Source organism: Belonocnema kinseyi, chromosome 7, assembly GCF_010883055.1.
Source record: "Belonocnema kinseyi isolate 2016_QV_RU_SX_M_011 chromosome 7, B_treatae_v1, whole genome shotgun sequence".
NCBI lineage: Eukaryota > Metazoa > Arthropoda > Insecta > Hymenoptera > Cynipidae > Belonocnema > Belonocnema kinseyi.
Window position 1 is genome coordinate 47,831,506 of NC_046663.1, and position 19,323 is coordinate 47,850,828.

A 19,323-nucleotide genomic window follows, 5' to 3' on the forward strand; every position below is an offset into this window, starting at 1 on the left:
AATCGCTCACGAACATTATGCACAAATAATGCAAAAACTAATGTTTGCACTTGAAATGCAAATAAACATATTTGGTCTGACATACGTATCAGTCTGGTATCAGCTATGTCAAAGCAGCACTAGCGCAGCGAGTAGACAACTTCGAAATTTTAGGGGTCTGTGGGTAAAACAGATTGCATGATTACCGTCAGAGAAAGTTAAAAGTCAAACTTCTGCTGTAAAACCTAAATGTGTCCGTCGATAATCATTGTTTGCATACATAAACTTTTTTCTTCATCCAACCCTTTGCAAGGCAACAAACGATCCTTTAATATTTATTAACATTTCCCGAAAAAATTTCCGCGTAATTAAAACCTTTATTTTTCAATATGGGTGAAAAAATATTGATCTTAGGGCTGACTTGATCAGCTGTTATACTCATCACATGGCCTTAAGGGCATGTGACACAATTTTTGAACATTTCAAAAGAATAAAAATTAATGCTATCCTTAATTAAAATTGGATAGCGACTTCTGTCTGTATAAACAGGGGAAGTATGATCTTAAATTGCAGGTTATATCATATTATATAGACATGAACACATTTGACAAAAGGCTTATAAATTTAAAATCAAATTCTAATAACCTAAAATAGATAGAATCATAACTACACATTACATATCATTCGTTTTTCGCTTACTTATCGCGTTTTTATTTTTTATTTTGCATTGAAAATATTACTACACATAACCTCAACTTGACTGCATGTATCATCTGATCGACATTTTACACCCTTTATAGGTTTTTCGTGCATGCAAGAACATTAAAGTTTAATTTTAAAAACACAAATAAGTTATCAATTAATTCCTTGAATTACTAGAAATAAATAAACTCCTCAAATATTTGCAGCAATTATTTGACATAACCATAAATGTAATATCTCGGATATTTCAGTGAAACATTTTGGATGTTCCATAGTAACATTTCACTTTTTAATATCTACAGATGCTAACTTCAAATATCCAGATTGTTGTCCTATAGTTAAACGTAAAATATGTTAACCCTGAAAAGCTGGATGTTACTTTTGAACATCCATTTTTCTCTGTGTAGTTAGTGAAAATTTAAACAACTTTGTTAAAATTTCATCATATTTGGTGAAAAATTCTTTTTTTTTTTATTTCAAAATTCAACTATTTCAGTAGAAAATTTAACTATTTGGTAAAAAATTAACATTTCTATTATAAATTTATATCTTTTTAGTTTAAAGTGTAATTTTTTGTTGGAAATTCATATTTTAAAGTTAAAAATGCCTCTTTTTTACTTAAAAATTCAACAATTTAGTTTAAAAAATTTTCTTACTGAACTGAGAAATCATTTTTTATTTGAAAATTCTTATTTTCGCTTTGAAAGTTCACCTCTTAATTTTGGTAGAAAATTTAACTATTTTTTCCAAATAAATTCTTTTTTGTTGAAAATTCATCTATTTGATTAAAAATTCAATTTTTTTTTGTCGTTGGAAATGAAATATTTTTAATGAAAATTGGAATATTCCATTATTTGTTGAAAATTAATCTTTTTTAGTTCAATCTATTTTGTTGAAAACTCGTTTGTTTTTACATTAAAAATTAAATTTTTTAATTGTAGATGTAACTATATTCTATGTCTGGTTGAATATTAATATTTTTCAGTTAAAAATTCATGTTTTCTATTTAAAAAATTCGTTTTTTGTATAAAAAATTTAACAATTTCAATAAAAATTACACTATTACAGTTTGGTTGAAAAAAATTTACTTTTTAGTTGCAAATTTCACTATTTGCTAGAAAATATATTCTTTTTAGTTAAAAAGTCATGTCTTATATTGGAATATCGTATTCTGATAGAAAATCAATATTTAGCGTTAAATATTCAAAAATTTGGTTGAAAGTTGAACTAACATGTTAAAAATCAACTATTTTTTTTAAGATTCATCATTTTAGTTGAAAATCCCTCTCTTTAGTCACAGGTTCATAATCTTAGTCGGAAATGTAGAATTCATCAAATTAAATTAAAAAATTAATTTTACTTAAAAAAATTTATTCTACTATTTTCTTGAAAACTCTCCTTTTTCCCCTGTTCTTAGATTATTTTGGTATCTGAAAACTGTTATCGATAAAGTCGAAAAAAATGTTTTCTGTTTTGTAATTTAAGTAAGACTGCTATAATGTATTTTACTATTTCAATTAATGAAACTTTTAAAAAAACTAATTTATCCGTTTAAATTCTTATCTGAAGGGTGAAACGTCACTCATCTTGAATATCTTTCAATTCGGGGAGTTAGTTGTTCCTGAATTTTTCTACAACTGAATTTCCCTTTTTCTCGTTTATTTTTATTTAGGATTGTATTATACGTACTTTAAACGTAAAAAATGGTTGTTCAATAGTAGATTTTCAAATTATAAAATAATACCACCAAAGAAACAGATATTTACACGTAACATCTACTCTCCCTTCGAGATTTTATAACTAAATTAATTTGTATGTTAAACTGAAATATCCAAGATGGTAAACTCGTAAGGAAATACGCCAGACCTCTATCGGCCGCTTAATGAAGCTAATAGTCAAAGTCGTTAACGATTTCATCTAAGGTCGCATGTGAACTTGTATAAAAACGGTTATCACTAATATTTTGTTTGGAAGCATTAATATCACTAATATTTTGTTTAGAAATATTAAAATCACTAATACTTTTTTTACAAATAATAATATCACTAATATTTTCTCTACAAATAATTATATCACTCATATTTTGTTTACCTCTTTCTTCATTAAGATAGTCTTTGTGGTGGAGGAGTAGGTAGATGATGATGAGGAGGAGGGGGATGAGGAGGAGGAGGAGGAAGAGGAAGAGACAATGTATATCTTTAATATCCGCATGATCTAACTTTTATCATCTAGATTCAAGATGGCTCTCCTATAGTAAAACATTAGAAAATGTTAATCTAAAACCGCTAGATGTTCAGGGTAAAGATCAATTTTTTTCTCCGTGTAGTATCATCATGATGTCGGAATAATTTTACCTCTACCAAAATGCAGTATACAATAAAGCAAGAAAAAACGACGAGATACAGAGTTCAAGAACCTTCGGCAGGTTAAAGTAACCTCGGTCCCTTTTAGGCATCTTACGTGTACATTACTCTCATCAATCAAGATGAATCAAGCCCATGAATAATACCGTTCCTAAAAAAGGCATGCCTGTAACGCTTCTGCAGAGTTTCAATAAACATTACTGAAATATTTTCATTAAAGTGTTTCAGTTCACATAACACATGAACACTATTAATCAGTTTTTGACATGTAAGGTTTTATTAGGGCATTCATATCAAAAAGAAGCGACTCATCCTAGCCGCTTATTTATTTCTTTATAGGCAAGGTACTTTCAGTACTTTCAGTAGCTTCTTAGAACGGGATCGTGAATGGAAAAAATTATAAACAGATGAAAACAAACATCAACATCATAGTTATAACGCGCTTTTAAATTACTGAAATAAAAATTAGGGGGGTTTGTTCATACAGGGGACGTGCATGAATTACATAAACTTGTTTTCTAAAATTTTGAAACATGGATCCACTCTTTTGTTAGGGTCCGTTAGTTTTTAATCCCCGATCCCTTCCCTATCTTACGTGATGTTTTCTAAACAAATTTTTGTCGTCAATTTATTTAGAGGAAATCCAAAAATAACGTGAGACGATTTGGGCGGAGGGGAGGTTTTTGGTCAAATCTGACTGTTTCTTATAAGTTAACACAGTAGTTCAACTTTCTACCATGTTAGTTAAATTTTCCAAAAAAGAAAATTAATTCTTAATTAAAGATTTTATAGTTGATATTTATAAATAAAAATAATGATATCAATAAATATCATAAATAAAAATAACCATTATAGCACAATAAACTGTACTGAGAATAGTAAATCAAAATAACTTTCTCATCGAATTATCATAGAATTTGAATCTCGACACCTTCTGTGTTAATCTACGGTACTGACTAGTAGGGTACCTGACCACTAGAGTTCCCTTTGAGGTGGTGGGGTCGAGGGGAATAGAACAACCAACGCTCGGGTGGGATCCGACCCCCACCGTACCAGTAAAGGGTGAATAAAAAAAGTTCAAATCACCCAATAAATACGAATTTTCTACAAAAAACTTGAATTTTTGACAAAAGAGATCAATTTTTAACCAAACAGTTGTACTGTTAAAAAAAAATATTTTTCCTACCAAAGAATACAAATTTTTAACAAAATACATCAATTTTCAACAACAAAGTTAAAGTTTATCCAAAACAATTCATTTGCTACCAGGAAAGTAGAATTTTTAACAAAATACATGAATTTTCTACTAAAAATGATACATTTTCAACAAAAATAAAACGATTTTTCAACAAAGTAGTCGAATTTTCAAACAAGCATTAAAATAGTTTATTTTTTAACCCAATTTTAACAAAATACATGAATTTACAACTAGAAAAGATCAATTTCACATCAGTTTCAACCACAAGTGAAATACTACATTGTTAGTTAAAAAATTAATTCTAAACCAAAAAAAAGTTTTAAACCGCGAATTTAAAACAAAAAAAATTAAATTCCGAATCAAGCAAAATCTTCTTCCCCTTATATATAAAATTATAAAACTATATGTGAGAGGTCATCCATAAATTAGGTACCACTTTTTTTGTTTGAGTGGGAAGGGTGGAGGGGGCTCTAGAAAAATGTTACTTCAATAGGGCGGGGATCGGGTCTATTCTGTTGCGTAATATTTTTAACATATCAACCTTATAGGAAATCCATGTTTAATATAGCTTAAAAAATTACGAAGTGATTTCAAAACATTTTAAATAGTGATTTGCAGAGATTTAAAATAATTTCTTAGAATTTTAGAAGATTTGGAAAGATTTTATAAGGCCCATAAGGTTTTAGAACATTTAAAATGATTTCAAGTGATTTTAAAGGGATTTTAACCGATTTTATACAATTTTCGAGGATCTCAGTAATTTTAAAGAATTTTGAAAGCACTCAATAAAGTATTTTAATAAATTTCCCAAAATCTCAAAGGATTTCAGAGGACATTTGATACATTTCAGGATATTTTTAAAGATGCAAAGGACTTCAAAATAACTGTAGAATATTTGAAGAAATGTTCAATATTTCAAGACATTTTCAAAGATTTAAAAACATTTGCAAGATTTTAAGTTATTTTATAAAATTTCACAGGATTCCAAGGAATTTGATAATATTTCAATGAAATTTCAAAAAATTTATTCACTAGAATTGAGCGATTTCAAAGCATTTCAAAAATTTGAAGAGATTTTCAATATTTATGGGTATTTAAGTATTTATTAGGTGTTTCGAAAGATTTTCAAAAAATTTGAAAAATTATTACTTATTTTTCAAAGATTCCAAGTAATTTCAAAAGATTTAAAGAAATGTCAAAGGATTTTAAGGGTTTAAAGCCATGTAATGAGTGGGTCACGTGATCAGATTCCTACCTTACCGAATCTTTTTGTATCTCCCAGCTTATTTTCACACAAAACGCCAGCGAGTTTAACGTTTGGTATAATAAATGAAAAGCACTGAGAAAGGTGGTATAATTATTAAAAGTTTTTTTTGTAAATAATTTTGTGTATTTATTACAATTCATATCCGAACCCACTTTCCTTAGTGCTTCTTATTTATTATCCCAAATTTTCAACTCGATAGGCGCTTCGTGTGAAAATAAGTTAGGAAATCAGAAAAGTGTCAGTATGGTAGGAATCTAGTCATGTGGCCCACTCTTCATATGGCCTTAAGGTTATTTTGAAAGATTTCTATAAAATTTCAAAAGCTTTAAAGAAATTTGAAAAATTGCAAATATTTTAGGGTACTTTAAATGATTCCAAAGAAGTTTCCAGTGATTTACAAAATTTCAAGGAGTTTCAAAATAATATTTTTAATAAATTTTTAAGAATTTATTTACCAGAATTGCGAGATTTAAAAGGATTTTAAATATTTGAATAGATTTTCAAATATTTCATGGTATTTCCAAAGATTTAAAAGAATTTAAAGCTTCTAGGGCATTTCGAAACAACAAATTTTTAAATGAAGTTTTTCACAACCTCTGAATTAAATAAAAGTTATTCATTTAAATTATAAATATAGGTTTTGTTTTTTTTTTCAAATAAATTCTATTCCAATCAAATCAAATTTTATTTAGACGAAGTTTGTTTAATCCAATAAAAATTTATTTTAATCGAACAAACTTCATTCTAACAAATTTGTTTGTTTCAAACAAATGTTTTATCAGTGTTGACACGCGTTTACGCAGTCATTCATTAAATTATAAACTATGCATACTGTAGTTATGTGAACCAAAGCCTTTGTTTTTATTTCAATGAACTTATTCATTCTCATAATTTAAATCACTTAATCACTTTCAAATGTGGATCAATGTACTCGTTTCGCTTTCACTTGAATCCTTTTCTTCACAGTCCGTTTCTGATGAGCTTCTCCTAAATTATTTATTCGCTATAATTTATCATCAATATATGCGTGCGAATAATAATTAATTTTGTTTTCTAAACTACGTCACATTGCCTGGAGGGGGCAGATTTTGTGACGTAAGAGGGGGAGGGGGTAACGCTGAATGTAGAATCGCACATGGAAAATATGTATGTGTTTAACAATGATTTAAAATTGATATATTTTGTTGTAAATTCATTTTTTATTGTATAAAAGTAATCGTCTATTTAAAATTTTAACTTTTTTTAAAAATTGCTTTCTTTGTTGAAAATTCATTTTTTAACGGAAAATTGTACTATTCCATTCTTCGTTAAGAATTGATATTTTTAATTGAAAATTCAACGATTTGATTGTTAATTTATATAGCTTCTTATAAATTTGTATTTTGTGTATAAAATTATTCTATTTGATTAAAATTGTGACTGCTTGGTTGAAATCTGAAATACTTTGTTAAAAATCCATTTTACTATTGAAGATTCAACTTTTTTTCTTTAATTTACCGTTTTTGTAAAAAATTCTTCTTTTTTACTGAAAATTAATTTTTTAACTGAAAATTCAACTATACAAATTTAAACATTTTGTCGAAAATTATTTTTTTAGTTGAAAATTAATTTTCTTAAATAAAAATTTAACTATTCCAATATAGATCAAGAATTTTATTTTTCTCAAATAAAAATTCAACAATCTGATTAAAAATGTATGTATTTTGTTGCAAATTCGTCTTCTTTTGTAGAAAATGAATCTTCTTCATTGAAAATTCAACATCATTGATGCAGGGTTCACTACTTTGTTAAAAATTTATTTAATTAATTGAATATTTATCTCTTTCATTAGCAATTTAACTATTAGATTGAATTTTTTTTTTGAGTTACAAATTAATTTTTTCACCTTCAAATTTAACGCGTCCATTATTTGTCTAAAATTGATAGTTTTTAGTTAAAATGCAACCATTTAGGTAAAAATGAACTTTCTTATTTGAAATTCATATTTTCCAGTTGAAAATTAATCTTATTATTGAAAATTCGTCATTTTGGGCTAAAAATTACACTGTTTTGTTGAATTTTTTTCTCTTTATGATTAGAAAAGCTTGCCTGATTCAAAAATTCAACTCTTTTGTTGAAAATGTAACAATTTAATCGAAAATGTATATATTTTGTTGCAAATTCGTCTTTTTAGTAGCAAATTAATCTTCTTGATTGAAAATTCAACTATATGGTTAAAACTTAAAATAATTTTTTTTAAATTCATTTAAGCAATTGAAGATTCATTTCTTTGATTGCAAATTTAAATATTTCATTAAAATTATACATTTTTTTTTAAATTAATTTTCTTAACCTAAAATTCAACTATTTCATTATTGTTTAAGAATTGATTGTTTTGAGTCGAAAAGTCAACTATTTTATTGTAAATTTATGTATTTTGTTGTAAATTTATCTTTTCGGTAAAAAATTAATCTGCTTTGGTTGTGGATTTAACTACTATGTCCACAATTCATCTTTTTTGGTTGAATTCAATTTTTTTTATTTTAAATTAAAATTATTTTGTTGAAGATTCATAATTTTAATTGAAAATTAAACTATTTGATTAAAAATTAATCTTTTTATGTCAAAAATTAATCTTCTTTGCTAAAAATAAGTCTTTTAGGATTGAAAATTCATCTTTTCTGGTAGAAAATTTAGATGACTTCTACAAAATTATTATTTTTTGACTTAAGAATTCGACTATTTGGTTAGAAATTAAATTATTCGTGGTTGAAACTAATTCTTTTTGTTTTAAAATTTGATCATTCGGTTGAAAATTTGTCTTTGTGCGTCGAAAATTCAACTATGTTTCTACAAATTCAACTATTTTGTAGGTAATTTAATTATTTGTGTTGAAAATTATTGCACTATTTTCTTAAAAAGTTATGTTTTTTTTGAAAATTAAACTTCTTTGTTAAAAATTCGTCTTTTTGTTTTGAAAATTCATTTTTTTTGCAAAAAATTTCTCAAAAATTTGGTATGAAATTAATTTTCTTCTTTGTTGAAAATGCAACTATTTGGTTAAAAAATCGTGTTTCATTTAAACTTACTGTTTTTTCGAACATTCGGCTTTTTAGCTCAAAAACTCAACTCATTAGTTGAAAATTAATTTCCTTTTGCAGAAAATTAATTTTTTTTTGCTTGAAAATTCAACTGGTACATGATATAAATATTTTATTTAGTCAAAATTTCAAACAAAAAATTTTGTTTTGTATTTTAATTCATGTGTATCAACGTATAATACCTACTTGATGTCAATCATCTCGATACGCTTTCTGGCTGCACCGCGGATGAGTTTTGAAAAGAACTTGACCATTTCCAATTTTTATTTGAATGATAATAGACAAGTCAATTGTTCTAGATCTAAGCATAAAGAGATGACTTTCTATATATAAATCACACTCGCTTAATGCATTTGATTTTAATTAAAAGATGTTGTTTAATTTAATTTTATGAACGCTTAAGATAAGTTGGAAAACATACATAGTATTTTAACAGATTTTGAGGATCAAAATACTCTCAAAACAGAGGAAATAGAGCGATTTTTCATGAAAATAGGGGAACAATAGGGGACTTTATTCTTTTAAATAAAAGACAATTTTCCAGGTACCATATTGAATTTAATACAAAAGAAGAATTTTTAGAAGACAGTTCAATTTTTAACCACAAACTTTTCTATGAAAAACAATTAATTTTAAATCCAAAATAACACATTTTTAAGAAGAAAGTTCAGTAATTAAGTTTTCAAAAAAAATAGTTAAATTTGTAGTCAAATAGTTGAATTTTCAACTAAAATTATGAATGTTCAAGGATGGAATTGAATTTCCAACCAGGGCGTTTCTCTAGAAAACAGTTATACTTTCGATCATAAAGTTAATTTCCAATCAAATATTTCATTTTTCTACTGAAATAATAGAATTTTCAAGCCAAAAAGATGAATTTGGAACAAAACAGTTGAACTTTTCAACCATAAAACGATATTTATTTAGATATTCTACCAGGAAAGGGTTTACAGTCAAAGAGGGAAAATGTGCAACCAAAAAGACGAATTTTCAGAAAACAGTTAAATTTTTCAGCGAAAATGAGGAAATTTCATAAAAACAGTTGAATTTTAACCCTAAAATATGAATTATTACACAGAAAGTTAATTTTTGAGCAAATAATTTAATTTTTAAATAAAATTGGTTACTGAAAAGGACGAATTTTCAATCAAGAAGATTAATTTTTTACAAGAAAGACGAATTTACAACAAAAACACATCAAATTTCAACTAAAAACTGTCAACTTAACTAAGAACAAAATAGTTAAATTCTTCTGTAAAAAAAATCATTTTCAACAAAATAGTTAAATCTGTAAACTGATAGTAGAATTTGAAACCAAAAGAGGTGAATTCTGAAGAAAAAATATAGTAGACTTTTCAATTGAAATGAACAAACTTTCAATTTTTTTCATTGGATTTTCTTATTGAGTTGTATTAATACAGTTCAAATTATAGCGAAAAAAAATATGGGAAGTTTCTTGAAAACAGGACAAAAGAAGAAATTTGCTACATTACAGTTGAATTTTTAACCAAAAATATAAATTTCACGAAAAAAGTTCAGTTTTAACCAAATAATTAAATTTTAAACTAAATTAAGCTATCAATCTTAAGCCAACAATGGAATAGTCAAATATTCAATTCAAGAAATTGATTTTGGGCAAAAAAATTAATTTTCTACGGAAGAGAAGAATTTTAAAGATATACATCAATTTTCAATTAAACAAGCGAAAAGAGGGGGGTAGGGAAAAGAGTATGAAGTCTATATTCAAATGATTTACTTGCAATATAAAATCACTGATTTTCCTTTTTCCAAGAATTTCCAAAATTCTCATTGACAGTTATGTTTTCCACGTACGATGTTATATTCTTCGTTAAATGCTCCTACGTCAAAAATCGTCGAAAAAAATGTTTAATTTCAAAAGTTTGCGATTAAAGTGATATTGTGAGAAAAATTATTATCGAATATTTTTGGCAAGTCTCACGTAAAAGTGGATTAATATATTCATTAAAATTTTGTAGTTCGAAAAAAACTCTTTATCATTTTTCCTCATGAAATCTACTTTAGAGTTGGAAATAAACTTCTCAGTTTTTCATCTGAATGAATAATCATTAAAACAAGATAATACACTATAGAAAACTTATATGATTTTTATAGCATGCACGCACTGTTAGGAGGTTGAGAATCTTTGATTCCTTAACATAGTATTATCAACACAAAAAGATTTAATCCAATTGTTATTTAAGTAAAATTTGTATGTTTTCATAACATAAAGTCAAACAATTTATGTTGGAAATAACATTTTATTCATTTCAAAAGTTAGAAATAATGTTCCTTTATTTTACGAAAATTATGAATCTGAATCTCTATTTTTATGTATTTCAGATATCGGATTACCCCCCATCATCAATAATACGGTTATACCTTGCTATAGTCCTTGTTTTCCTATGTTTTTTGACCCTATACCAAAGCTAGAATTTACCTGATTGAAATAAAATTGGTTTAAATGAAAAAATTGTGTGTTTGAATTAAATAAGTTTTGTTTCACAAATAACAAATATTTCTATCAGTGCAATGATATATCTTGCATCAGAGAAAGAACTTTTTTGATTCAAATAAACCTTTTTCTGACGATACACTCTCATATATATGTACTTTAGCAATACTTTCACTGTACCCTAACTCTACTTCGTTATGCTTTAGTTATATTTGAGTTAAACATTTAATATACTCTAAAATATACATAAAGTATTGTATAAACTCACTTAACTACAATATCACAGATAATGACTCCCATACATTTTCCCAGATGTCTTTCTGGATGTGTCCCATACCGACATTTTTAAAAATAATTTTGGAATCATATCAAATATTTGACCAACATAGTGCGAATAATAGTGAAAAATAAACAAAATTTAGCTAACTATGTATGTTAATTTGTAACTGTACTTGTCTAATATGTAGCACTCTATTCAGATTCAAAGTTTGTGTTCTATCAGTTACAGGTCAGCGGGCAGTTGTTGGACACAGAATTTCAACCAACAGTGACGGCAACATGTAAAGCTGGTCACATGACCATCCGTGTAAATCTCAATCAAAGCTTCGTGGGTGCTGTTCACGCTAGAGATTTCCGAACACCTCAATGCATGGTACCAGGAAATGGTACAAACCATGCTACACTCGGCATCAATCTTTTTGCCAGTAGAGGATCGCCAGATTATTGTGGCATTCTTGTTAATAACGTATGTACATTTTACTCATTTTTTATCAAATTCGATATTTGAGTAATTATTTGTAGCAAAAATTTCTGTAACTTTGAATTTATTGTTTCCTGTTAACTGTATGATATTGTCGCGCAAAACAAGAAGAGTACTAAATACATTCATAGGCGAACTGTGATATTGACGCAAATGCATTTTTCGTAAACCAAGAAAAAAAGTGTGTATCTTCAAACAAATGACGATGCACTTTACGAGCTTGTGAACACTCAGAAAAATGTTTGTTTGAATCAAAAATTTGTTTTATCCTGTATGAACAGTAGAATTTTATTCCAATAAAATTGGTAAACCTAAACAATGGTGTATTGAATCAAATAAGTTTTGTTTGAATTAAACCAATATTTTTTTGAATCAATCGAGAATTTGTTTGAACCTATATTAATTAAAGAAATCGTTTGTGTCAAATAAACATTTTTTTGGTTGTAGTTACAGGTTTTTGTTTTTCTGTATTGCTAGTTACATCTCTTTTATAGTCTTATTCGATCGAGATTCCTAAAACAGTGTTCGATCGTGACGACATTACCGCTTTTTCATCAGATTTTTTCACACCAAATATTTTGATTACCAAATTGAACATCAAAAATTGAGGCTTAGTGTTTTTAATACATTTCAAATCAATATTTTCTTTATAACAAGACTATTAAAAACACTTGTGTTACTGGAATCTAATTCTCCATGGGAAACGGTGCTCTTATTTATATTTATAATATATATCATATTTATAATTGCCTTTTTTGAAATACAAAATAAAATAATATAACAATGTTATATGACATAAATCTTTAAAAAAGTTCTGAATATAAAGAGAATGCTAAAATTTATGAATATAAAAAAAAGTTTTGAAAAAAAAATTTGAAAAGTTTCAAGCGCATACAAAATTTTTTCTTAAGATTCCTGGGAATTTTGACAGAAAATTGGATACTTTTTAAAGCAAAATTTTGGTAATTTCCAAGAATACAAAGTTTTAGAATATACATAAGTCAGTTTGAAAGATAATTATAAGTTTTAAATAGATTTTAAAAAATATTTTAAAACTTAAAAGGATTTTAAAACATTGGGAGAATAAACTAATTTCCTTAAGATTTTTAGGAAAATTTGGAATGTTTTTTTAAATGAAAAATTAATATAAAGTTTTCAAATCATTTCAAATGATTTCATAAATTGGTGAAGAAGTATCTGGAAGGCTGTAAGGCATTGTTTTCTAAATTTACAAAACAGAAATTACAATTTTTTATTTTGCAGAATTAAAAATATTTTTGGAAAAATTCGACTAAGATTGAAATTTTTTTTGAAGTTTTAGAAAGAGTCAAAAATAATTTTAAACTGTGAGAGATTTAAAAGAATGTACAGCAAAATTTAGATTATTGAAGATTTCAAATGACAAATTTAGAAGTATTTTGAGAATTTTGAAAGGTTTCGAAAGAATAAACCAATATTTTTAAGATTCCTGACAAAATTGAAAATTATTTTTTATTTTTAGTAATTAATTTTAAAACAATTAAAAAATGTTTTGAAAACATTTTAAAAGATTTTTAAAATTGTCAAAAAAAATCTAAAAGATTTGAGGGAAATTTTTTTGATTATGCAGGATTTTTTTAAAAATCTAAAAAAAATTTAAATCGGTTTAGAAGATATTATAAGCAAGTTTTGAACAAATTTCAAACCTTATTTATAATTTGAAAAGAAATAAAATTTTTCTAAATGTAAATTTGAGAAGTTTTTGAAATAAAATTTTGAAGTTTCTGAAGGATTTTTAAGGGTTTTAAAATAATAAAAAGATCCTTAAGATTCCTGGCAAAACTTAAAATGGTATTTATTTAAAAAAATTAATTTTAAAATTTCGAAGAAAAATTTTAAACCGTTTTGGCAACTTTGAAAGGTTTCAAGAAAATAACAAACATTTCTTAAGATCCATGTGAAAATTTTAAATATACTTTTTTTTTAATTAATTTTTAAAGAAAATTTTTTAAAAATTCAAAATATTTCGAAAGATATAAAAATAATTTAAGTCAGATTGAAAGATATTTAAGAATTTAAGAATTTTTGAAAAAATATTTTCCAACTTTGAAAGATTTTTTAAGTTTATGGCAAGTAGAAAATTTATATATTTCAAGAGAATTAAAATCGTGTACAGAATTCCATTTATTGAGGTTTAGGATTCATAAATTAATAGTAATTAACAATAATTACATTTTAATCATTGAAAGACTTTGTATCACTCTTTGGTATCATTTTGATCTAGAATAGCCCAGGATTCTTAAAATACGAAATTGATATCAACATAAAACAACAAAATACTCTTACATTGTATAGTATATCATTCACTCAGAAAACGCTTTTGTTCAATCAACAAAACATTTCTTGTTTTAACCATGGAATATGGTTATTATATGGACAACAAAATATTTGATTGACCGAATGAAATTTTAATTTTAAAAAATGTTGTTTTTAATTAAATATTTTGTGGAATCAAACAAACTTTCATGTATATCCAAGAAAATAGTTTTTCAGTTCAAGGACATTTTTTCTGAGTGTTTATTTTGTTCATGATTAAATTTATATCTTCAGATTTACTGTAAAGTGAGTTTTCCATCGAAAGCTTAATTACTCGAATTATTTACGTATACTAGATTGAAAATATTGCATGTGATTGTAAAAGATTTAATGGATTTTATAGATTTTTTATACATTTTTATAGATTATTGTCTTGGTATAAATAATACAAAAGTATTGAAGTGTTTGAAATTGCTAGAATCAATCTGTAGAAAGCATTTGAAATTCCTTGAAAATAAATTGAATTTTGACATCCCTAGATAATTTTTAAACCTCTTAAATTCTTTGCAATTTTTTCTTTAAATAACTTGAATGTAAAAAAATTAAACGTATTCAATAAGTTTCTCTAAACAAAACTTTAAAATCACTATAAAACTTTGACCTCCCTTGAAGTCCTTAAAGAGTCCTTTGCAATCTTTTAAAAGATACAAAAATGTATAATGGTAAAAATACATTCAAATAAATTATTTGAAAATATACTTAAATATAAATTGAATTGAATGTATCCATTCAAGTTCTCTAAAAAAAAAATCTATTCAAATCTACAGACATTTTTTTAATTCTTAATGATTTAATCCAATTCTTTGAATATTGTAAAATTCTTAGAAACCTCTTGAAATGTTTGGAATAGATAAAAATTCAAGCTTTAAATTTTTATAACTCCTAGAAAATTCTTTGAAATCCCTTAAATCTTGTGAATTCTTTGAAATCCTTGAAATTTAATATAATTTCATTTAATTACCGAAATTCTCTAGAAATCCCTAAAATTCAAGATTTTAAATCATTTAAAATCCTACAACATTTTTTAAAATTTCATTCATTGATGTATTTTAAATCTTTTGACTCTTGGAATTCTGTAAACTTGTCTAGAAATCTGCAGGATCCTGTGAAATTCCTGTGAAAATCCTGTGAAAAATAATTTGAATGCCTACGTTAAGTATATCAATAAATCACTTGCAGTTTCTGTTTTTTGCATCATTTCTTCTAATATTTTAACATTATGTATTTCTATATCGATTTTCTTATAATAACTTGTTTAGAATCAAGTAAAAGTTATAAGAAATTTATTGTATAGGAAAATCATTGTAAACCTATACCGAATTTTCTATAATATTTTTTCGTATAGTGAAATTGCAAGGGATTTCCAAGGATTGCATGGGATTATACGAGATTTCAGAAGATTTCATAAAGAGTGTACAGTTGTACAATAGGGTGGACCAAATTTTTGTTCTCAATTTTTCATGCAAATCAAGACAACATTTGTTGAATCTACCAAAAAAATGCTTTTTTAAAATAATATTTTACGTTTTTGTGAATTTTATTAAGAATCGTCAATATTAGGTCGATCAACTTGAAAGCATCATTTCTCTTCACAATGAGCTATAGAATAAAAAGCAATACTTTTTTTTTAGATGTAACACCCATAATTCCGTTTTATGAGGTCCCGAAAAACCTCCATAAGTGAAAAATATATTTTTTTACTCCAAATCACCCTGCCATCACGCCTAGAGAAAAACTATTAGGGTTAACAAAATTTCTTTAAAAAATTCTAGACTCAAGGTTAAAAAAATTATTCACAAATTTAACTCAAAGGCAATTTATCCGAAATTTTAAATTAAAAAAGACCGTTTCATAAACTGATTTTTAAAATAGACATTGTTTCTAATACAAAAAATACTATTTACTACTGATAATTAGATGTTTACATAGATTTTTCAAACAAATGATTATTGTTTTAGCATTTTTCTCATAGAATTGAGTTAGTAACTCGCAGTTTTTTTCGAATTTTAAAACTTATTTTTAACTTTTCAGTTAGATCGAGGCAATAGTGAAATAAATTTAACAAAAACAATTGTATTAAACAATTCATTATTAGTTAGAATAATAAAATCTTCGAATAATGTTTTAGACAAATACTGTACCTTTCTAACATTATTCAAAGAGAATATTATTTTCTTAAGTATAACAAATTTTAGCAATTATATTTGTTAACTTGAATTATTTATTACCTCACTACAAATAATAAGTGACCAAAAAGTGGAAAATTTTAGCAAAAGCTGCAACATTCTAGCATTATTCTAAGTGAATTTTGTTATAAATAATGATGAACTATTTATAAAATTATTCATATTAAATTTAATTGATAACTGCCGAAAAACATTAATAAATTGTAAACGTCTAATTATGAGTAGAAAGAAGTATTCAGGTATTCTTTCAGCTGATTGGGAAAAATATTGATTTTTAAATCGATTCACCTAAGATTGACGATTTTGAATAAAATTTACAAAAACTTTTTTGTTTCTTATGGAGAATACGTTTTAGACTTTCATGGGACTTGCGGAGCCTCGAAATATATAAATTTTTAATATTGATGTTTTCGTCGATTCTAAAAAAATGGAGAAGGGGGGTGGTATAAATGCAAATTAAAAAAAATGGAATGTATTTTTGGACCACCTTATTGTACACCAGATTGCAGGAGTAATTAGCCCCTCGGTTTCCATTATTCTTTTGCTCAGTTTTACTTTCATCGTTCAATTCAACATTTCTCTCGATATATCATAGAATTATTGTTACAGAGTACGGAAGAACGATCTGTTCCTATAGCAGTAAGAATACATAGAACTTTAGAGTTAGCAGATGACAAATTCTATGTCATTACCTGTGGAAAAGCAGGATTCAAAAATGCCAAGTAAGTATGAAATATGTATAAAAATATGAAATTTAAACTACACTGCAACCTGGATCAAATATAATATGGGCTTGGCCTGCAATTGACCTTGAAGGCTCCCGGTGTTTCACGCTTGATTGAACACTCTCTTCACCACAAGAGGCTCCACTCTCATTCTTAAACTGCCGCGGAAACGCTTCTCGGAATTAGTAAATCCGAGTTAAATAAATCCAGGTCCGCGTGTCTGCCCAATGTTGGAAAATTAAAAAAAAATCTAACTAGCGTTCAAATGTGCTAACACAAAAATTATCCCATTTTGTAATTATTTTGATTTTTCAAAATGCGGCTATTGAAACTTGTAGCGGCACATCTGATATATACTGTATCAAGTTTTTAGATCATTTTATGTAAAAATGTGAAAACTATGAGCATCCAAAGCATCGGACTTTATTAGAAGTACACTCCAAGTCCCATATAATAAAAGTTTCGGGGGTTTCCTCGCACTGGCCTTGTTACTAAATCGGTACTTTCGAATCGTAAACAGTCAGGGCCATGTGAACAGTTTCCAGTTTGAATGCATAATATTGCGCAATGTACTCGACTGAGCACTCGCGCACTGCGGCCCTTCCGAGGCATTCGGAGGCGAGATTCGCAAACGGCTCTCGCCCTGTCCCCTGAGAAACTGCGTGAAAGTACACGAAGCAACCATGAAAATTTATATAAATATGACCTGGTCATCGAAGAACGCATTACGGATACCAATGTCATAGTTGGTGCTCTTTCTTTAAAGAACTTGTTTCCTGTGATGTAAGGTAAATGTCACTAATGATATTTTGCATAATTTCCATTCCGTGATTATGACGTGAGAGTCAGATCACGTTGTTAGCTCTGAACGTCGACACGCCACATGTGTTTACTCTCCCGTAAAAAAAATATAGCCTCGAAGTGGAATCTACCGCCAAAAATACTTTCACTGAACCTGGTTATACTATTGCTTGATATGTCCTCCTTTTAAACCTCCGACAACAGGCGTAGAAAATCAATTTTCCATGAAAATCGGTATGGTAAAGTAGAACAAATTTTTTTCGATTTTTTATGGTGATCGCCCCCAAATTTGTTTGAATCCATAAAAAAATATATGCATTTTTTTAAAAAGATTATATTTAGAGATTCCACAAGCCTCATGAAGTTTAAGACTATTTTCTATAAGAAAAATATACATTCTTGTAATTCAATTTCAGAATCGTATAAGTATGTTTTATAGAATCCCATAAAAACCCCAAAAGTGAGAAATTGAGTTTTGCTAGTTTTTGGCGCTAATTATGACATTTTGTGGTTTTTTAAATACAAGTTGTTTCTAATAAATAAAATAATACTTTTTACTAATAATTAAATATTTACGTACATTATTTAAACAATTTATTATTGTTTGTAGCTATTTTCTCTTAGAATAGTTAGAAAGTCACGATCTTTCCCGAATTTTTCAATCTGTTTTCAACTTTTCAATTAGAGTGAGGTAATATTTAATTCAAGTTGACAAATAGTATCGTTTAAACAATTTATTATTATTTATACAAATATTCTCTTAGAATATATGCAAGCAAGTTGCAGTTTGTTCTCAAAATTTCTACATTCTGTCCACATTTCAATTATAATGAGGTAATAATTGATTTAAGTTAGCAAAAATAAATGTTTAAACAATGTATTTTTATATTATATAATATTCTATTTGAATAATCCCAGAAAGTTGCAGCTTTTTTCTGTAATGTTCTATTTTTTGTGAATTTTTCACTTAGAGCGGACATGAAAGTTAATGCAATTTAACGAAGATAATTTCAAAGGAAATAATGTTTTTTATAACTATAGTCTCTTACAGTAATGCTAGAACATTGTGGCTTTCTCTAAAATTTTCCACATTTGTTACATTTTTACTTACTTTCACTTACTTAGTGAGATAATAATCATTGACAGTTAACAATCATAATATTGTTTAAATTAGCCGATGTTAATTGGTGTTAAACAGGTAAGAATCAATTAGAAAATTTTCAATTTTATGGAACCAGTAGAGCAACAAAATTCAACATCTTCTAATTAATTGTTTAAACATTTTATTATGTCTTATAACTATCTTCTCTTAGGAACAAATGATAAATAATAATAATTTTAACAAAAAGGCTCTCAGTTACTTCAGAGGGAAATTTGAATTTCACTTGATCCATATAGAAAATTGAAGAATATTGCAAATATCTGTTTTATTTT

The 19,323-nt window shown here is 26.5% G+C and overlaps 1 protein-coding gene across 1 annotated transcript in view; it reads left to right on the forward strand.

The window, feature by feature from the left end:
* LOC117176254 overlaps positions 1-19,323 on the forward strand; it is a 77,368-nt gene that overhangs the window by 21,122 nt on the left and 36,923 nt on the right. The window contains exons 2-3 of the mRNA XM_033366411.1: positions 11,565-11,807; positions 16,973-17,085. Of these exons, the coding sequence (XP_033222302.1) occupies positions 11,565-11,807; positions 16,973-17,085 (356 nt within the window). The remainder of the gene's footprint in view (positions 1-11,564; positions 11,808-16,972; positions 17,086-19,323) is intronic.